The sequence below is a fragment of the Melanerpes formicivorus genome, unplaced genomic scaffold, assembly GCF_026170545.1.
Source record: "Melanerpes formicivorus ecotype bairdi unplaced genomic scaffold, bMelFor1.0.p_v2 SCAF_67, whole genome shotgun sequence".
NCBI classification, from domain to species: domain Eukaryota; kingdom Metazoa; phylum Chordata; class Aves; order Piciformes; family Picidae; genus Melanerpes; species Melanerpes formicivorus.
In genome coordinates, this window is record NW_027142419.1 from 1,794,468 (window position 1) to 1,814,510 (window position 20,043).

The 20,043-nt window shown below is 57.5% G+C and overlaps 1 protein-coding gene across 1 annotated transcript in view; it reads right to left on the reverse strand.

Moving 5' to 3' along the window:
* The window catches only part of DDI2 (DNA damage inducible 1 homolog 2), a 37,557-nt gene that overhangs the window by 6,725 nt on the left and 10,789 nt on the right, over positions 1 to 20,043 (reverse strand). The window contains exons 2-8 of the mRNA XM_068162802.1: positions 18,817 to 18,946; positions 15,530 to 15,772; positions 9,352 to 9,478; positions 7,335 to 7,462; positions 5,095 to 5,223; positions 3,421 to 3,524; positions 2,858 to 3,047 (exon numbers count right to left, since the gene is read on the reverse strand). Coding sequence (XP_068018903.1) covers positions 2,858 to 3,047; positions 3,421 to 3,524; positions 5,095 to 5,223; positions 7,335 to 7,462; positions 9,352 to 9,478; positions 15,530 to 15,772; positions 18,817 to 18,946 — 1,051 coding nt within the window. The remainder of the gene's footprint in view (positions 1 to 2,857; positions 3,048 to 3,420; positions 3,525 to 5,094; positions 5,224 to 7,334; positions 7,463 to 9,351; positions 9,479 to 15,529; positions 15,773 to 18,816; positions 18,947 to 20,043) is intronic.

The window sequence follows — 20,043 nt, forward strand, 5'->3', positions numbered from 1 at the left end:
TGATATTGCAAAACCCAACCCAGGCTCCACCAGGCTCCACCTCCCACCAGGGCAAGAACCAAGATTCACATCTGCTCATTCTCTCTGCCAGCTCCTGTGAAGAGCTCAAGCTGCTGAGCCTGACCTTCAATGATGTGCAAGCCTGGCAGGGGCGAGGCCAAAGCTGTGTTTGTGTTTCTCTTGCCTGGCTGCAATTTCAGTTAATAAGCCTCCAAAGCTGGCCTTAAAAGCCAGCCAGGGAAACCACTTCTGGGTGATTCATTCCAGCCAGCCCTTCCCCTCCAGGCTCTGACATCACTGGAAAACTTGAATGGATGAAAACTGGGCCAAGGGACCAATCAGTGCAGCCCTGTGCCCCCCCTAAACAACTCTGCTGTCTGCAAGGGAAGTCACTGCTCACCCTGCAGGCTCTCCAGCAGCAGCAGGGGAGTGGCAAAGGAGAATTCATTGCCTCCCAAGTGGGCATCTTTTAGGGTTACATAAAAACCTGCCTCTCACACTTGAGCTTTACACAGGAGCAGATGACACTGACCTGGGTGGGAAGTGAATGTGCTGGAGGGTAAGGAAGGCTCTGCAAAGAGATCTGGCCAGGCTGGCTGGCTGGGCTGAGGTCAACTGTGTGAGGTTTAACAAAGCCACAGGCTGGGCCCTGCTCTTGGGTCACAGCAACCCCAGGAAGGCTCCAAGCTTGAGGCAGAGGGGCTGGAAACTGCCCAGCAGAGAAAGCCCTGGGGGTGCTGGGTGACAGCAGCTGAAGAGGAGCCCAGGCTGTGCCCAGGGGGGCAAGAAGGCCACCAGGAGCCTGGCCTGGATCAGAAAGAGTGTGGGCAGCAGGAGCAGGACAGGGATTGTCACCCAGGACTGGGCACTGCTGAGGCCACAACTTGAATCCTGGGTTCCGTTTTGGGTCCAAGAGGGACACTGAGGGCTGGAGCAGGGCCAGAGAAGGGCAGGGAGGCTGGGGAAGGGTCTGGAGAACAGGGCTGGGGAGGAGCAGCTGAGGGAGCTGGGGGTGTTCAGTCTGGGGAAGAGGAGGCTGAGGGGAGAGCTTCTGACTCTCTACATCGCCCTGAGAGGAGGCTGGAGCTAGGTGGGGGTTGGGCTCTTCTCCCTAGTATCAGCTGACAGAACAGGAGGAAGTGGCCTGAAATCCTACCAGGGGAGCTTTAGCTTGGAGAGTAGGAACAATTCCTTTGCTGCAGGAGTGGTCAGGCACAGGAAGAGGCTGCCCAGGGGGGTGGTGGAGTCCCCACCCCTGGAGGTGTTCGAGGAAAGTGTGGCCTTGGCACTTGGGGACATAGTTTGGTGGCATTGGTGGTGTTGGGTTGATGGTTGGACTGGATGGCCTTGGAGAGATTTTCCATCCCAAACAATTCTCTAGCTCTCAGCTAGGGTCTTAAAAGAAAGCCTGGCAGGGGGGTTGGAGCTAGGTGATCCTTGAGGTCCCTTCCAAGCCTAACAACTCTGTGATTCAATTTTTAGGTGCCAGCTAATGATAGGACTGGGGGGGATGGAGCAAAACTAGAAGTGGGGAGATTGAGATTGGCTGTGAGGAAGAAGTTGTTGCCCAGGAGGGTGGTGAGAGCCTGGCACAGGTTGCCCAGGGAGGTGGTGGAAGCCTCCTGCCTGGAGGTGTTTGCAGCCAGGCTGGAGGTGGCTGTGAGCAACCTGCTGTGGTGTGAGGTGTCCCTGCCCATGGCAGGGGGTTGGAGCTGGCTGAGCCTTGAGCTCCCTTCCAGCCCTGGCAGTTCTGTGGTTCTATATTGAAGCAAGCAACTTCATCAGCTCAGGCAGGGCCCAGCAAGGAGCTCTGCAGCTGTGGGGGAAGCAGAAGCTTTGGGTGCTTTCAAAGTAAAAAGCAGAGGTCTCTATAAAACACAAGGAGAGAGTTTTATAGCCACCAGGATGTGAATCCAGCTGCTTGGCATTCAGAGCAGCAGTGACCTTCAGGCAGAGAAGCAATTCCCCATCTGAGGGCACCAGCAGCACTCTGAGATGGAAATGCTGAAGCAGCACTGCTTCTAAAAACTGTCCTGGGCTTTTGTCCACAGCTTTGGACCCACTGCCACAGCTCCTCTATTTCTGCATGCTGCAGCTATTAAGAGGAGGATTTGCAGAAGCCTCCTGACCTGAGGCTGCTGAAACACCACCCAGCAGGGCCATGGCCCTCACTAGGCACCAGGGCTGCCAGACACAGCCTTTGTCTCCACACCCTCAAAAGCCAAGAAACCAGACTGAGAGGTTCATGGAATGAGTTGGGTTGGAAAGGACCTTCAAAGACCACCCAGCTCCAACCCCCTCCCACGGGCAGGGACACCTCCCACCAGCCCAGGCTGCTCAAGGCCTCATCCAGCCTGGCCTTCAACACCTCCAGGCAGGGCACAGCCACAGCCTCCCTGGGCAACCTGTGCCAGAGTCTCCCCAGCCTCACTCTCAACAATTTCTTCCTCATCTCCACTCTCAGTCTCCCCTCTCCCAGCTCAAAGCCATTGTCCTCAGCCTGGCACTCCCAGCCCTTGTCCAGAGTCCCTCCCCAGCTCTCCTGGAGCCCCCTCTGGGTACTGGAAGGCTGCTCTGAGGTCTCCCCAGAGCCTTCTCTTTTCCAGAGCACGTAGGAAGCTGCAAAGAGAGCACAAATCACACAGCAAGCACCCTGAGTGATCTCATGCAGGCAGCCCTTGCTGCACAGGAGGAGTGCAGCTAGAGGCCAGGAGCAAGAACAAAGCCTTTTGCTCTCCACCGCTCCCTCGCCCATGCTGCGTCGCTCCATCTCCTCAGAGCTGAGATGGGGGAGTGCTGGCAGACCACCACAAGAACACAACACAGGTGAATGCTTCAACAGGGCTCCTCCTGGTACCTGCTTCCTCTACAGACTTCTGTATTGCTTCTGCTAGCTCCTGGTCTGCGATCTCCTCCGGCCGCACGTCTTCCCGCCCGGCCCCGTAAGCCAGCCGGGCGCACTCCGGCAGCTCGCCCTCGGGGAGGAAGGAGGTCTGGGAGCCAGTCGTGCCAATCACTAGCACATTCTTCTTGAGATCAATTGAACACTGTGAAAGAGCAGGGAGACATCAGGGCCCTGCTAAGAGCCAGGCAATCCCCCCCCCAAGAGGAGAAAGGAGAAGCAAGGTGAAGCAATCCACAGCCAGCGGCTGCGCGTGGGCCGAGAGCGGCAGCCACACGGCTTGGGCTGTGTCAAATCACTCAGCTGGAAAGCTCTGAGCAGCTCTCAGCAGAGCCAGCCACCCTCCAGCTGTCTGTGACAGTGCTGTGCATCTCTCCTCTCCTAACTGGCTGGGAGCTAATCCACCACCAGCCCTCCTCAGAATATCCCTAGAAGTCCACGGGCGAGGTGTTTACGCTTGGCAGTTAGCTAGGAGAAGCGCTCAGCTCTCCCAAGAGTCAGCAACCAGCTCAAGATACCTGATGCCTCTTCAGCATATCCAGTCCTAGAAGCATGTCCATGGGCTGCTCTTCAAGGATGGAGAAGGAGCAGGCAAGGAAATCCCCTTCAATCTGGACCTGAGCTGAAACCCAAGGGAGAGAAGTCAGCATCTGGCAACGCATCCAATTCCTACTCTTCCATCTGCTGGGAGCGGGCTGAACAAACCTGCTGGGCAGATCTGACACCAGTGCTTTGCTCACACAAAGCACAGCCCTGTGTAAGCCCCAGGGACCACCAGGCCTGCATTGATCTCAAGCAGTTCATTATCTTCAAAGCTGACCTGCTGGGGAGCCTCAGGTCCTGCTTACCTAACCCTCCAAGCTGGAGGAGCTGTGCACAGCTCATTAGGGCACAAACCCAGGCAGCAACAACAGGGGAGAGAATTGACTCTCCAGGCTGTGAGAACAATCTCCTCTCACCCAGAAAGGCTGCACAAGAGTGGAGCCAGCCTCCTCTTCCCAGGGGAACAGGGAACACTCCACTGGCTCTGGAAACCTTCTTGAGCATCTGCCTGGCAGTCCCACCCCAAGCAGGAAGGATCCTGTCGCTGCTCATCAGCCTGTCTGCATGCAGGGGGAACAAGGCCTCTGCACCTGCAGGACCTGAGGGCTTCTCAGCTGCAAGGATTAGGGAGGAGGATTCACAAAGGGCATTTAAAATACATGAAATGAGTCAGCAGGCAGCATCCTGTGCCCACCACAGACAGGCACACGGCAGAAGTGCTTTTGCTGGACCCTGCAGGAGCTTCCAACAACCAACCTTCACCAGACACCCCCAGTGCCATGCCTGCAGGGAGTCATAGGATCAGTCAGGGTTGGAAGGGAGCTCAAGGCTCAGCCAGCTCCAACCCCCCTGCCATGGGCAGGGACACCCCACACTAGAGCAGCCTGGCCAGAGCCTCAGCCAGCCTGGCTGCAAACACCTCCGGGGCTGGGGCCTCAACCACCTCCCTGCACAACCCAGTCCAGGGCTTCACCACTCTCATGGGGAAGAACTTCCTCCTCACCTCCAGCCTAAGTCTCCCCACCTCCAGCTTCATTCCATTCCCCCTAGGCCTAGCACTCCCTGAGATCCTGAGCAGTCCCTCCCCAGCCTTCTTGGAGCCCCCTGCAGATCCTGGAAGGCCACAATGAGGTCACCTCAGAGCCTTCTCTTCTCCAGACTGAACAGCCCCAACTCCTTCAGTCTGTCCTCACAGGAGAGGTGCTCCAGCCCTCTGATCAACCTCGTGGCCCTGCTCTGGACACCTTCCAGCACCTCCACATCCCTCTTGCCATAGGGGCTCCAGAACTGGAGGCAGGACTCCAGGTGGGCTCTCCCCAGAGCTGAGCAGAGGGGGAGAATCACCTCCCTTGCCCTGCTGGCCACACTTCTCCTGCTGCAGCCCAGGCTCTGCTTGGCTTTCTGGGCTGCAAGTGCACACTGAGAGCTCCTGGGGAGCTTCTCCTCCCCCAGCACTCCCAAGGCTCTCTCCTCAGGGCTGCTTTCCAGCCTGGATTTGTGCCTGGGATTGCCTCCACCCAGCTGCAGGACCCTGCCCTTGGTCTTGTTGAACCTCCTGAGGTTGGCTTGTGCCCACCTCTCCAGCCTGTCAAGGCTGGAATGCAGAGAGATTGCTGCCAAAGCCCCCCCAGCAGCATGCCAGCCCTTACCTAAGTGCACTCTGCCAATGATTTTCTGTGTGCCAACACCCTTGGCGATGCCAGCCCACCGCCGGTCCACCAGCCTCATGATGTTGCACCTTTCAGCACAGGCCTGGCTCATGATGGTCATCTGGGCACCTGCCAGCCACAAGAGTTCAAGTTAAATGCTGACAGCTCAGCACAAGTCATAGAGTCAGAGAACTGTTTGGGGTTGGAGAAGCTCTCCAAGGTCATCCAGTCCAACCACTGACCCAACCCCACCGTGGCCACCAAACCATGTCCCAGCTGCCATGGCCACAAGCGTCTGGAGCACCTCCAGGGATGGGGCCTCCACCACCCCCTGGGCAGCCTGTGCCAATCCCTGACCACTCTTGCAGCAAAGAAATAGTTCCTAATCTCCAAGCTAAAGCTCCCCTGGTAGGATTTCAGGCCATTTCCTCTCATTCTGTCACCTGATACTAGGGAGCAGAGCCCAACCCCAACCTGGCTCCAGCCTCCTTGCAGGGAGCTGTAGAGATCAATGAAGTCTCCTCTCAGCCTCCACACTGAACACTCCCAGTTCCCTCAGCTGCTCCTCCCCAGCCCTGTTCTCCAGACCCTTCAGCAGCTTCCATGCCCTTCTCTGGACCTGCTCCAACCCTTCATTGTACTTCTTGGGAGTGAGAGGCCCAAAACTGAACCCAGGTCTCAAAGATGTGGCCTCAGCAGTGCTCAGTCCAGGTGGACAATCCCTGCCCTGCTCCTCCTATCACTTGACACTAGGAAGAAGAGACCAACCCCCACCTCATGGCAAACTCCTTTCAGGGGGCTGCAGAGGGAGCAGTGAGCCTCCTCCTCTCCACACTGAACACTCCCAGTTCCCTCAGCTGCTCCTAACCAGAACTGTTCTCCAGACCCTTCACCCAGGAAAGGCAGGGGGCAAGAGGGGAGTGAAGCAGGGGCAGCCTGAAAGGAGGTGTTAAAGAAGGGACTGGATGTGGCACTTAGAACCATGGTTTAGTTGTCAGGAGGTGTTAGGTATTAGGTCCTAGGTTGGACTTGATGATCTCTGAGGTCTTTTTCAACCTGGCTGATTCTATGGCTCAGCAGCCAGGAAACAAAGCAGCCTGCAGCAGGCAGCTGTGTCAGGGCAGGAGGGCTCCCTGTGTCTGGCTGTGCACAGGCAGAGCAGCACTGACAGCACAGGACCCAGCTCTGCAGGGCTCTGCCCCTTTAAGGCTGTGCTGGGAAGCTCTGCACTGAAGGCATGTGAGATCCCCCCAGCTGTAAAGTGAGCTGTGTGCCTGTGCCCTTTCTGGCAGCACAGCAAATTCTTGCAGGGGCCTTGACCTGGGGTGCTCAGCACCTCATGTGTGCTGCTTCTCATGGAACAGGGTCATGGATTCGTGGAACTGTTTGGGTTGGAAGAGACCTTGAAGATCCCTGAGTGACCTGCCAGGCACCTCCTGGGCACTGCTTACAGCACACAGGCAAGAAGCAGCCCTGGGCCTCCCACACTGCTGGACTTGAGCTGTCCAGCACAGCACCAGGCAGCCCTCTGCTCTTCACCCCAAGATCAACTTTCAGAGCATCATGGAATTGTTTTGGTTGGAAGAGACCTTGAAGATCACTGAGTCCAACCTTGAACCCAGCCCTGCTCAGGGCACCACCAAACCATGGCCCTCAGCACCACCTCTCTATGACTTCTAAAAGCCCTCCAGGGATGAGGACTGCACCACTGCCTTGGGCAGCCTGAGCCAGGCCTGGACAACCCTCAAGGGGAAGAAATTGCTCCTCATGGCCAACCTAAACCTTCCCTGATGCAACTAGAGGCCATTGCCATTTGTCCTGTCACTCCTTGCTTGAGAGAAGAGCCCAACCCCCACCTGGCTCCAGCCTCCTTTCAGGGAGCTGTGGAGAGCAATGAGGTCTCCCCTCAGCCTCCAGGCTCAACACCCCCAGCTCCCTCAGCTGCCCCTCCCCAGCCCTGTTTTCCAGACCCTTCAGCAGCTTCCTTGCCCTTCTCTGCACCTGCTCCAACCCTTCATTGTCCTTCTGGGAGTGAGGGGCCCAAAACTGAAGGCAGGACTCTCACCAGGGTTCGCTCTGCTCACCTGCAGCAACGCTCAGGCTCCGCTCAGGTTTCAAAGTGCTGTTTTACACAGTGCTTCATGAAGGAATTTTGGGGGCAAGAACCTCTGGAGCTTTAGGTCCTCCTCAGAGAGGGAAGGGAGGGAGCAGAGGAAAAGCTGAGATGGGAGGCAGCTCACCTGAGTCCACGAAGGCTTTGACTGGATGTCCGTTGACTTTGCAGTTGATGTAGAGCATCACCACCTGCCCGAAGCTCTCGGGGGCCTCCTCCATGGCTATGGTCATGTTTTCCTCAATGTTTTGTTGCCTGAATTGGAGCAGGGAAGAGAGAAAGGGGGAAAACCTCACATCTTCCAGCAGCTGAACCTCAGAGCAACCCCTTCCAAACAAACCCAGCCCAGCAAACATCTCCCTTAAGCCTGCGAGAGTTGGGGCTGTTGAGGCAGCCTGAGGGGGAGCTCATCAGTGCTGAGCACTGCTTCAAGGGTGGGGGGCAGCAGGATGGGGCCAGGCTCTTGTCAGTGGTGCCCAGGCACCAGTGGTGTGCCCCAGGGATCAGTGCTGGGCCCTGTGCTCTTTAACATCTTCACTGATCATCTGGATGAGGGCATTGAGTCCATCAGCAGTGAATGTGCAGCTGACACCAAGCTAGGGGCAGGAGTTGATCTGCTGGAGGGTAGAGAGGCTCTGCAGAGGGACCTGGACAGGCTGGACAGAGGCCAAGGGGAGGAGATTGAACACATCCAAGGGCCAGGTGCTGCACATTGGCCACAGCAACCCCAGGCAGTGCTACAGGCTGGGGGCAGAGTGGGACCTGGGGGTGCTGGTTGATGGTAGGCTGAACATGAGCCAGCAGTGTGCCCAGGCAGCCAGGAGGGCCAAGGGCATCCTGGCCTGCATCAGGAAGAGTGTGGCCAGCAGGAGCAGGGAGGTCATTCTGCCCCTGTACACTGCACTGGTTAGGCCACACCTCAAGTCCTGTGCCCAGTTCTGGGCTCCTCAGGTTAGGAAGGAGGTTGAGCTGCTGGAAGGTGTCCAGAGAAGGGCAAGGAGGCTGGGGAGGGGTCTGGAGCACAGCCCTGGGAGGAGAGGCTGAGGGAGCTGGGGTTGCTTAGCCTGCAGAAGAGGAGGCTCAGGGGAGACCTTCTTGCTCTCTCCAGCTCCCTGCAGGGAGGTTGGAGCCAGGTGGGGGTTGGGCTCTTCTCCCAGGCAGGCACCCAGCCCCAGAACAAGAGGACACAGTCTCAAGCTGTGCCAGGGGAGGTTTAGGCTGGAGGTTAGGAGGAAGTTCTACACAGAGAGAGTGATTGCCCTTGGAATGTGCTGCCTGGGGAGGTGGTGGAGTCACCATCCCTGGAGGTGTTGAGGAGGAGACTTGACAGAGTGCTTGGTGCCATTGGTTAGTTGATTAGGTGGTGTTGGATTATAGGTTGGACACGAGGATCTTGAAGGTCTCTTCCAACCTGGCCTGGTCTGGTCTGGTCTATTCTATTCTATTCTATTCTTCTAATCCAGGGACAGGACAAGGGGTAATTGGCACAGACTTGACCATAAGAAGCTCCATCTAAACATGAGGAGGAACTTCTTGGCTTCAAGGGTGGCAGAGCCCTGGAGCAGACTGCCCAGATTGGTGGTGGAGTCTCCACCTCTGGACACATCCCAAACCCACCTGGATGTGTTCCTGTGTGACCTGCCTTGGCAGGGGGGTTGGACTGGATGCTCTCTGGAGATCCCTTCCCTCTCCTGCCATTCTGTGATCCCACCTGCTGCAGATTCCCCTGCAAGCAGCACCTTTCAACCACAACAAACACTGCTTCATCAGCTGGTCATCAGCTCCCCAGCAGGAGGACTGCTGCTCAGGGCTTAATCCACAAGACACTGAGCAGCCATGAAGCCTTCCAACACTCTGCCTACCTCACCCTACAGCTCCTGCTGACCTCCTGGTAGCAACAGGACCCTGCCACCAGAGCTAACCAGGGGAACCTGTGGCTGCACCCAGCCTGTCTATTAGTCACTCTAAAAGAAGGTGCTGAGGGCACAGGAGGAGGATGCTGCCAGCAGCGACAATGCTGGGATCCCACACAGCAACTGAGCATTCCAATCCTCTTTGGAAAAAGCAGCATGGCTGGAGGCCCCCTGTGGAAAACAAAGCATGCTGAAGGCCTCCTAAGCCTGCAGACAGCTTTGGTTTGCTACCTTATGTCTTCTTCTATCTTGGCCTGTGCCTCCAGGTCGAAGGGGTCGGCTGAGTAGAGTCGGATCCGCTCCTGCTCGCGCCGGGCCCGGTCCTGCTGCTGCTCCAGCAGCACCCTGCTGAACTTCTCTGCAGGAAGGAGGAGACAGAGAAATGCTTTTAGTGCAAATGGCTCTTGCAAGTATGTTCTGGCACAGCAAACCCCTCCTTTTATGCCAGCTTGCACTCAGGGCCAGGCTCAAAGGGCTTCCTCTGAAGGCAGTGTGGATGGACCTCAGGAGGGCCGGCGGCGACCCTGGGCACCCACCGAGAGGAAAGGCAAAGGCACAAAGCTTCCCCCCTGTGCCTGCTGCTCAGACTCTGCCCAGCTTCTGTGCACATGGGGGGGGAAAGAAACAACCCACAGAGACAGCAACATTTCAAGCAAGGATTCATTCTCCTGATTAAATAAGCAAAGCAGCTGCAAAAATCAGCAGACAAATGAGAGCTGAAGCAGCAATCAGGGCTCTGGGACTGGCACAGCCCAAAGGAGGCTCCTGAGTGCAGGTGTGGCCTCAAACAGCTCCAGAGAGAAGCAAGGCTTGGTGGCTCTCAGCCACAAGAACAGCACCTGCAGTACTGTGCACCCTGCTGGGCCCCCCCGGTTCAAGAGGGACAGGGAACTGCTGGAGAGGATTCAACAGAGAGCTCTGAGGATGATGAGGGGCCTGGAGCAGCTCTGGGAGGGGCAGAGGCTGAGAGCCCTGGGGCTGAGAGTCTGCAGAAGAGCAGCCCCAAAGGGCAGCTGAGCAATGCTCAGCAAGAGCTAAAGGAGCTGTGGGGGGCAAGAGGCTGGGGCCAGGCTCTGCTCAGTGGTGCCCAGGGCCAGGCCAAGGGGCAGAGGGCACAAACTGGAAGCCAGGAGGAGAAAGTTGTTTGGTGTGAGGGTGCTGAGCCCTGGAGCAGGCTGCCCAGAGAGGTTGTGGAGTCTCCTGGTGTGGAGGGTGGCTGTCAGGAGGATGGAGCCAGGCTCCTGGCAGTGATACTCAGTGATAGGACAAGAAGCAATGGATGGAAACTCCAACACAGGAAAATTCCACCTCAGGAGGAGTAGGATCTCTTTACTGTGAGGGTTCTGGAGCCCCAGAGCAGGCTGCCCAGAGAGGCTGTGGAGCCTCCTTCTCTGGAGACATTCAAGACCCATCTGAATGCATTCCTGTGTGACCTGCCCTAGGTGGTGCTGCTCTGCAGGGGGGGTTGGACTCAATCTCTGGAGGTCCCTTCCAACCACTGCCTTGCTGTGATTCTATGAACAGCTTCACCCTCAGCACCCCCAGGTAAAACAACCTCCCGCAGCTGCAGCACAGAGCAAACCCAAACTGCTGAGACACCAAAAGGCTAAACAGAACTCAGAAGAATAGTGAAGAGGTGATTGGGAGCAGTCAGCATGGCTTCCCCAAGGGCAAATCCTGCCTGACCAACCTGGTGGCCTTCCCTGAGCAGGTGACAACATCAACAGCTGAGGGGAGAGCAGCTGATGTCGTTTGGCTGGAGCTGAGCACAGCCTTCAGCACTGTCCCACACCACAGCCTGGGCTCCAGGCTGGTGACACATGGGTGTGAGGGGTGACCACTGGATGGGTACAGAGCTGGCTTGATGGCTGCACCCAGAGAGGCTGTCCATGGCTCCATGGCCCAGGGGAGGCCAGGGACAAGCAGAGTCCCTCAGGGATCAGTCCTGGGCCCAGGCTTGTTCAACATCCCTGGGGGGTGCCATGGACAGTGGCACTGAGTGCAGCCTCAGCAGGGTTGCTGCTGACACCAAGCTGTGTGGGGCAGCAGACAGCTGGAGGGAAGGGATCCATCCAGAGGGAGCTGGGCAGGCTGGAGAGCTGGGCACAAGCCAACCTCAGGAGGTTCAACAAGACCAAGGGCAGGGTCCTGCAGCTGGCTGGAGGCAACCCCAGGCACAAATGCAGGCTGGGCAGGGACTGGCTGGAAAGCAGCCCTGAGGAGAGAGCCTTGGGGGTGCTGGGGGAGGAGAAGCTCCCCAGGAGCTCTCAGTGTGCACTTGCAGCCCAGAAAGCCAAGCAGAGCCTGGGCTGCAGCAGGAGAAGTGTGGCCAGCAGGGCAAGGGAGGTGATTCTCCCCCTCTGCTCAGCTCTGGGGAGACCCCACCTGGAGTCCTGCCTCCAGTTCTGGAGCCCCTATGGCAAGAGGGATCTGGAGGTGCTGGAAGGTGTCCAGAGCAGGGCCAGAAGGATGAGCAGAGGGCTGGAGCTGCTCTGCTGTGAGGACAGACTGAAGGAGTTGGGGCTGTTCAGTCTGGAGAAGAGAAGGCTCTGAGGTGACCTCATTGTGGCCTTCCAGGATCTGAAGGGGGCTCCAGGAAGGCTGGGGAGGGACTGCTCAGGATCTCAGGGAGTGCTAGGACTAGGGGGAATGGAATGAAGCTGGAGGTGGGGAGATTGAGGCTGGAGGGGAGGAGGAAGTTCTTCCCCAGGAGAGTGGTGAAGCCCTGGACTGGGTTGTGCAGGGAGGTGGTTGAGGCCCCAGCCCTGGAGGTGTTTAAGGCCAGGCTGGATGAGGCTCTGGGCAGCCTGATCTAGTGTGGGCTGTCCCTGCCCATGGCAGGGGGGTTGGAACTGGCTGAGCCTTGTGGTCCCTTCCAACCCTGACTGATACTGTGATACTATGAACCCACCTTAACCCCAAGCCACACAGACACTGCAGCCCCTGCAGCTGAGTGCCTACCACTGCAGTCAAGAGGCCTGAGGTGGAACATCTGCTTGACAACATCTGGCTGCACATTTGAAGGACACAGCTTTTAGATCCCCCACTTGCTGGATGCTTTCTCATCCTTCCAGCCTGGATGTGATGCCACACATTCCCCAAAGGACTTGGCAGCAAAGGAAGCTCTGTAGGCACAGGAGGTGTTGGGGTTTGCTTCCAGAAATGCAGCTGCCATGAAGCAGCTCCCTAGCTGCAAGGCTGCACATGCTCAGGTCAGCACTGGGTGTGTTTGGCTCTTTAAGCTAGCTGTCTGCACAGCAGGTGCCCTCTGAAGAGCTTGTGGTGTATCCAGCAGTCATGTGGCACAGCTCTGTGTGTGGAGCTGGGCATCAGAGCCAGGGCTGAACTGGACCTGTGCCCAGGCAGCACAGAATGATGAGAGCATAACCAAATCTAACTTCTTCCTTCTGACAGCCCACTGCAGCCTTTGGGGACTGCAAATGTGCAGCTGGTTCCAAGCTCAGTGTGCACAAGGCAGGGCAGGGCACAGCAGCAGGGGAGCCAGTCCTGGGTGTCTTGGGTTTAACCTCTTGCTTCCTGTGCCAGGAGCAGCACATCTCCTCAGGGTGACAGAGCAAACTGCTGCACTACAGACACAGCACTGGGGAGCAGCTTGAGAGCACAAAGGACACATCTGGAGCTCTGGAGGTGAACTGAAGGCAGAACTGAAAACAAAAGAGGCTGACAAGGCCCAGCCAAGCTCCTTCCCAGCTTCCCTTGAGAGACAGAAATCACCAGGATGGGAAAATCATAGAATCACAGAATTGTTAGGGCTGGAAGGGAGCTCAAGGCTCAGCCAGCTCCAACCCCCCTGCCATGGGCAGGGACACCTCACACCACAGCAGGTTGCTCACAGCCACCTCCAGCCTGGCTGCAAACACCTCCAGGCAGGAGGCTTCCACCACCTCCCTGGGCAGCCTGTGCCAGGCTCTCACCACCCTCCTGGGGAAGTGTGAGAGACTCAATCTTGATGTGACTCAACAAAGATAAAATCACCTTTGCTGCTTGCCCAGACAGTAGCTGATGTGTACTGGGCAGCTGCCACTGGATAAGGACTCTCTGGAAGGTGCTCAGATGGGGATTGCTCAGCAGGCTGCAGCTGCCCTGGAAACAACAGGCAGAGGCCACTGCTCTCCAGACTCTCTGGAATACACAGACCTAAAAACTGTGTAAAAGATCTGAGCAACTGCTGGCTGGGGAGAAGGAAAAGCCCTGGCCAATGCTGCTGGGAAGGGAAACAGGAGAGAAGGAAAAGACCTAGGCAAGGCTGCTCTGAAGAAAACCAGAGAGAATACCAGGAGAGAAGACTGACAGAGACCCTGGAAGATGCAGAGCAGGAGGAAGCCTCTCTCTGTGTCCTAAGTTCTGCCTGCTACAACTCATGGAATCATAGAAGCAATGAGGTTGGAAAAGACCTGAGAGATCATCAAGTCCAACCTAACACCCAACACCTCCTGACAAGTAGCTGAAGAGGCTGCTCAGAGGCTGCACAGCCAACAAGGACAACATCTCCTCCACACCAGAGCTGCAGCAGCCTTCCTCCCCAGACCCAAACTCTCTTGGGGGCTGAGGGGTGTGGTAATGTAATTCCTTTCCTCTTATCTCTCCTTCTTCTCTCTCCCCCTCTCTATTTTCCCTCTCCTTCTGATCCAGCCACTTTATTCTGTTAATAAACAGTCTCAAAGGCTGTTGATATTTTGGCCTTGTTTGTGCCTCTGATTCCATAACACAGAACCGAGGCTCTCTCCCTCTCTGGACTGAGACAGGAACAACTTCTTCCTCACAGCCAATCTCAATCTCCCCACTTCTAGTTCTGCTCCATCCCCCCCAGTCCTATCACTCCCTGACACCCTCAAAAGTCCCTCCCCAGCTTTCTTGGAGCCCCCTGCAGATCCTGGAAGGCCACAATGAGGTCTCCTGGGAGCCTTCTCCTCTCCAGCCTGCACAACCCCAACTCTCTCAGGCTGTGCTCACAGCAGAGCAGCTCCAGCCCTCTGCTCCTCCTCCTGGACACCTTCCAGCACCTCCAGATCCTTCCTGGCACAGAGGCTCCAGAACTGGACCCAGAGCTCCAGGTGGGGAAAAAGCCAAAAGCCCTGCTTGAAACTCTCTCTCTCTCTTCATTCCTTTGTCCAAACTCAGAGGATTTCCACCCAAACATCTGGCAGAGCGTTAGCAGGACAGCTGCTGATGCCCAAACACCAACCTGGCTTCACACTGACAGGACACTGGAGCCCCAAAGCTTTCACCACAGGAAGAATGAGAGCCTGAGACCAGCTCCTCACCTGTGTCAGGTGAAGGGCACTGTGCCCTCAGCACATGAACACCTTCCAAACCTGACACCATTGATGACTGCTCCTAGGAGAAAGCTCCCTGAGGACACTACTTGCTTGCTCCCCTTCCTCTCCCTTCCTGACAGCAACTTCCACAGCACCTAACCATCATGGGCAGAGCAGGCTTTCATGGAACCATAGAGTGCATCAGGTTGGAAGGAACCTCCAAAGGCCATCTTGTCCAACCCCCCAGCAGTGAGCAGGGATATCCCCAACCAGATGAGGTTGCTCAGAGCCTCATCAAGTTTGACCTTGAATGCCTCTAAGGATGGAGCCTCCACCATCTCCCTGGGCAACCTGTTCCAGTGTCCTACCACCTGTGAAGCTCTGTGAAGAGCTTCTTCCCAATGTCCAACCCAAATCCACCCTGCTCCAGTTTCAAACTGGATTGTCCTCATCCTGGCACTCTCAGTCTTTGTCCAAAGTCCCTCCCCAGCTCTCCTGGAGCCCCTTCAGGTACTGCAAGGCTGCTCTGAGGTCTCCCTGGAGCCTTCTCTTCTGCAGGTTGAACAGCCCCAACCACCTCAGCCCATCTTCAGAGGGGAGGTTCTCCAGCCCTCTGACCATCTTTGGGGCCTCCTCTGAATCCACTCCAGCAGCTCCAGGTCCTTCTTGTGTTGGGGGCCCTGCAGCTGGTCACAGCACTGCAGGTGAGGTCACAGCAGAGCACAGCAGAGGGGCAGAATCCCTTCTCTCCAGTTGCTGGTCACCACAGCATCACACAGTACAACTAAGGTTGGAAAGGACCTCGAGGATCATCGAGTCCAGCCTATCAACACAGAGCCCATGACCAGACCATGGCACCCAGTGCCACATCCAATCCCCTCTGGAACACCTCCAGGGATGGGGACTCCACCACCTCCCTGGGCAGCACATCCCAATGACGAACGACTCGCTCGGTGAAGAACTTTCTCCTCACCTCGAGTCTAAACCTCCCCTGGCACAGCTTGAGACTGTGTCCCCCCCAGCTGGCAGCCAACACCCCAGCCACTTCCTGACCTGTGGCTGCCTTTTACCAGAAGTGAGCTCCAGCAGACCCCAGACCCCCTCCCCCTGAGCCAAAGCCCCGGACTCACCCAGGTCCCCGCTGAGCAGGGCCTCTGCCAAGGGGGGGTTGCGCTCCTTGAGCAGGGAGAGCTCGTGGGGGTTGGCCAGCAGCATCTCCCGCAGCAGCACAGGGTTGCTCAGGCCCTGGGGCAGCCCTGGCGCCTCGGGGGGCGAGGGGCGCGGGCGCGGCGCCGCCGCCGGCTGCTGCTGCTGCTGCTGCTGCGAGGAGGTGCCCGGAACGGCGATGCTGCTGAAGTCTATCCTCGGCAGGCCTGCAGGGAGACATCAGCACAGGGTCAGCCTGCCTGCCAGGGACCTCCAAGGTCACCAAGTCCAACCCCTCACCCAGCCCTAACTGATCAACCAGACCCTGGCACCAAGGGCCTCATCCAGGCTCTGCCCAGTTCTGGGCCACTCAGTTCAAGAAGGACATTGAGAGACTTGAAGGTGTCCAGAGAAGGGCAACAGAGCTGGGGAGGGGTCTGGAGCACAGCCCTGGGAGGAGAGGCTGAGGGAGCTGGGGTTGCTTAGCCTGGAGAAGAGGAGGCTCAGGGGAGACCTCATTGCCCTCTACAACTCCCTGCAGGGAGGTTGTAGCCAGGTGGGGGTTGGTCTCTTCTCCCAGGCAACCAGCACCAGAACAAGAGGACACAGTTTCAAGCTGTGCCAGGGGAGGTTTAGACTGGAGGTGAGGAGGAAGTTCTACACAGAGAGAGTGATTGCCCATTGGGATGTGCTGCCCAGGGGGGTGGTGGAGTCCCCATCCCTGGAGGTGTTCCAGAGGGGATTGGATGTGGCACTTGGTGCCATGGTCTGGTCATGAGGTCTGTGGTGACAGCTTGGACTTGATGATCCTCAAGGTCTCTCCCAACCTTGACGATACTGTGAGACTGGGATACCTCCAGGGACACCAACCCCAGCACCTCCCTGGGCAGCACAGCCCAAAGGGAATCTCTCTGTCTGGGAAGAACTTCTTGCTGAGCTCAAGCCCAAACCTCCCCTGGCACAGCTTGAGATTGTGTCCTCTTGTTCTGATGCTGGGTGCCTGGGAGAAGAGCCCAATCCCCTGCTGGCTCCAACCTTCCTTCAGGGAGTTAGAGCAAGAAGGTCTCCCCTGAGCCTCCTCTTCTCCAGGCTAAGCAACCCCAGCTCCCTCAGCCTCTCCTCACAGGGCTGTGCTCCAGAGGAGCTGTGGTGCTGTGTGTGTGCAGCTCTGCTTGCAGGGAGCAGGCAGGGGGAGGGCAGGGGGAGGGCAGGGGCTGCTCTCCTTGCTGCAGTGCCAGGCACAGCCTGGGTCACTGGGTCAGCAGTGCCAGGGCCTGTTTATGTAACTGGCCTGGCCTCCTCCCTGGCCCAGCTCTTGATCCCCTGAAATGCACTTAATGAATCAGAGAGTATTTGCAGCTTCACAAATGCTAATACCACAGGGAGGGATGGGAAGGCTAAGCCCAGTGTGTCTGAGGCACTCCTGAACCTCTCTGATGAAAAGGAAGCAGAGGGGGGAGGCAAGGGGAGCACTGCTGCAGAGCTGCACTGCAGGTACCCAAGCTCCAGCTGAGGCAGGAGGATGCACACTGCAAGCAATGCCCCCACTCCCTCCTCAGACAGCAGCACCTCCTCTTGAAGAGCCCAACTCAAACCCTGCCTCCAGCTCTGCTGTCCCCAGCAGAAGGAAAACACAGAGCTGATGGAGAGAGTCCAGAGGAGGCCACAGAGATGATCCCAGGGCTGGAGCAGCTCTGCTGGGAGCACAGGCTGAGGGAGCTGGGGCTGTGCAGCCTGGAGAAGAGAAGACTCTGGAGGGATCTCAGAGCTGCTGCCAGGAGCTGAAGGGATCCTGCAGGAAGGCTGCAGAGAGACTTTTCCTCAGGGTGTCTGAGCCAGGCCAAGGGGCAATGGTTTGAAGCTGAGGGAGAGCAGGGTTAGAGTGGAGCTGAGGATCAAGTCTTGAGAGTGAGGGTGGTGAGACTCTGGCACAGGCTGCCCAGGGAGGCTGTGGATGTCCCCTGCCTGGAGGTGTTCAAGGCCAGGCTGGATAAGGCCTTGAGCAAACAAGTCCAGCTGAGAGGTGTCCCTGGCCATTCAGGGAGGTTGGAATAGATGATCTCTGAGGTCCCTTCCAAGCTGAGCCCCTCCAGGCTTCTGTGATTCCTGCAGTGGTATTTTATGGCAGAGAATTGCCAGGAAGAGCTGCAGAAGGCAGGACAGAGGAGCAGGGCTCTGTCCAGACACTGAAGAGCCCGCCACATGTACACATGGCTGTGCAAGTCAGCTTGCTCAGAGGCAGCTCCTCTGGGTGCTGGTCACAGGCCTGGTTGGGAGTGCACAGCCAAAGGCCTTTAAAGGTGCCTGAGCTGCACAGCTGTGGATCTATGAATGGTTCACAGAATGGATTCACAGAATGGTTTAGGTTAGAAGGGACCTCAAAGGTCATCCAGTTCCAATCCCCTGCTGTGGGCAAAGAGGCCTCCAGCCAGTGCAGGCTGCAACCAGTGCAGACCTCAGAGGTCATCTATTCCAACCTCCTGCCATGGCCAGGGACACCTCTCAGCTGGACTTGTTTGCTCAAGGCCTTATCCAGCCTGGCCTTGAACACCTCCAGGCAGGGTACAGCCACAGCAGCCTGTGCCAGAGTCTCTCCACCCTCACTCTCAAGAATTTCTTCCTCATCTCCAGCCTCAATCTCCCCTCTTCTCAACTCAAAGCCATTGTCTCCTGTCACTCCCAGCCCTTGTCAAAAGTCCCTCCCCAGCCTTCCTGTAGCCCCCTCAGGTACTGAAAGGCTGCTCTGAGGTCTCCCTGAAGTCTTCTCCAGGCTGAACAGCCCCAGCTCTCTCTGCCTGTCCTCACAGGGGAGGTTCTCCAGCCCTCTGAACAGCTTTGTGGCCCTCCTTTGGACTTGTCCCAACAGCTCCATGTCCCTCCTATGCTGGCAGCACCAGCAGCAGACTCAGTGCTTCAGGTGGGGTCTCAGAAGAGCAGAGCAGAGATGCAGAATCCCCTCCCTCATCACTTGTTCAGCGAGCAGGAGGGGAGGCGGAGTGTGAAAACCCACCCAGAGCAGCCCTGCTCTCCACCCATTGCCTTCCTCACTGTCTCTGCTTGGCCCCCAAACCCAGATTAAACCACTATTTGCTTCCTGAGGATCAAACCCCCACCTTCAACATGCAGCCAATTCTGCCAGGCCTCCCCCTCCCTTCCCAAGCCTTTTGCCTGGCGAGGCAGCGAAGGCCGCGGCAGGAGGCGCAGCTGGCGCCTGAGCCACGCAGAGACCTTTGCCCTGGCAGAGCAGAAGGCAGCACAGAGCCTCTCTCACCTGGGAATCGGATGGCAGGCCGTGGCTCCACAGCCTCCTTCTGCCTCAGGATCACCACATCCCCATCCTTCAGGCCATAGGAGGCCAGGGATCTGTTGTTGTCGGTCAGGGGCCGCTCGGCATAGACGATCTGCGGGCGGAGAGAGCGCGGTGAGGACACCTCCAGCAGGGCACATCCTCTGGGAAACGCTCCAGGAGATGCTCTGCATCCATCCCAAGTGTCAGGGGAGAAGCTGTGCAACGGCCCACAGGCACCTCTGCCTGAGGCACAGACAGACCTCAGCACAGCAGGGGCTGGGCAGTGCCACAGAGCTGCTCCTGCTGACGCCCAGCACTGGTTTCTCGTCACCCGGCGTCTCAGAGGAGGGTTGGCCTCTCTGGATTAGAGGTCAGGGTGATTAAAGGGAAGCAGGCTTTGCCACACACTGCTCTTTGCCACACACGGCCCAGACCCAGGCTCTGTGATTGCACAAGTCATGGATACCTTCTCCAGCATCATCTGCCTGCAGGCAGCACCCACTGGCCATGGGCTGACTGCACACACGTGGGCAGCGCTGAGCAGGGCAGGGCCACAGACTGAGAGATCCATGGAATGGGTTGGGCTGGAAGGGACCTTCAAGATCACCCAGCTCCAACCCCCAGCCATGGGCAGGGACACCTCCCACCAGCCCAGCTTGCTCAAGGACTCACCCAACATGGCCTTGAACACCTCCAGGGAGGGGGCAGCCACAGCCTCCCTGGGCAGCCTCTGAGCAAACCGAGTTACACAACCTTGTGTGCGTGTGGCAGGCTCCTCTCACAGTGTCTGGGCAGAGCCCTGCTCCTCTCTCCTCCCTTCTGCTGCCATTCCTGGCAAATCCCTGCCACAAAATGCCACTGGAAGAGTCACAGAATCCTAGAATGGCTCAGCTTGGAAGGGACCTCAGAGATCATCTACTGCAACCTCCTTGCCACGGGCAGGGATGCTTCTCAACTGGACTTGGTTGCTCAAGGCCTCATCCAGCCTGGCCTTGAACACCTCCAGGCAGGGGACAGCCACAGCCTCCCTGGGCAGCCTGTGCCAGTGTCCCCAGCCACACTGTACAGAATGATCCAGGGCAGCACCTCTGCCTTCTCCCACAGCATGGTGCTCCAGACTAATCAGCTTGACAGGGGCCTCAGCGACTCCTGCTGCACTTCAGTGAGGTAACTCTGCCCAGACTGGAAGGCCTAACACCCCTGAGGCTG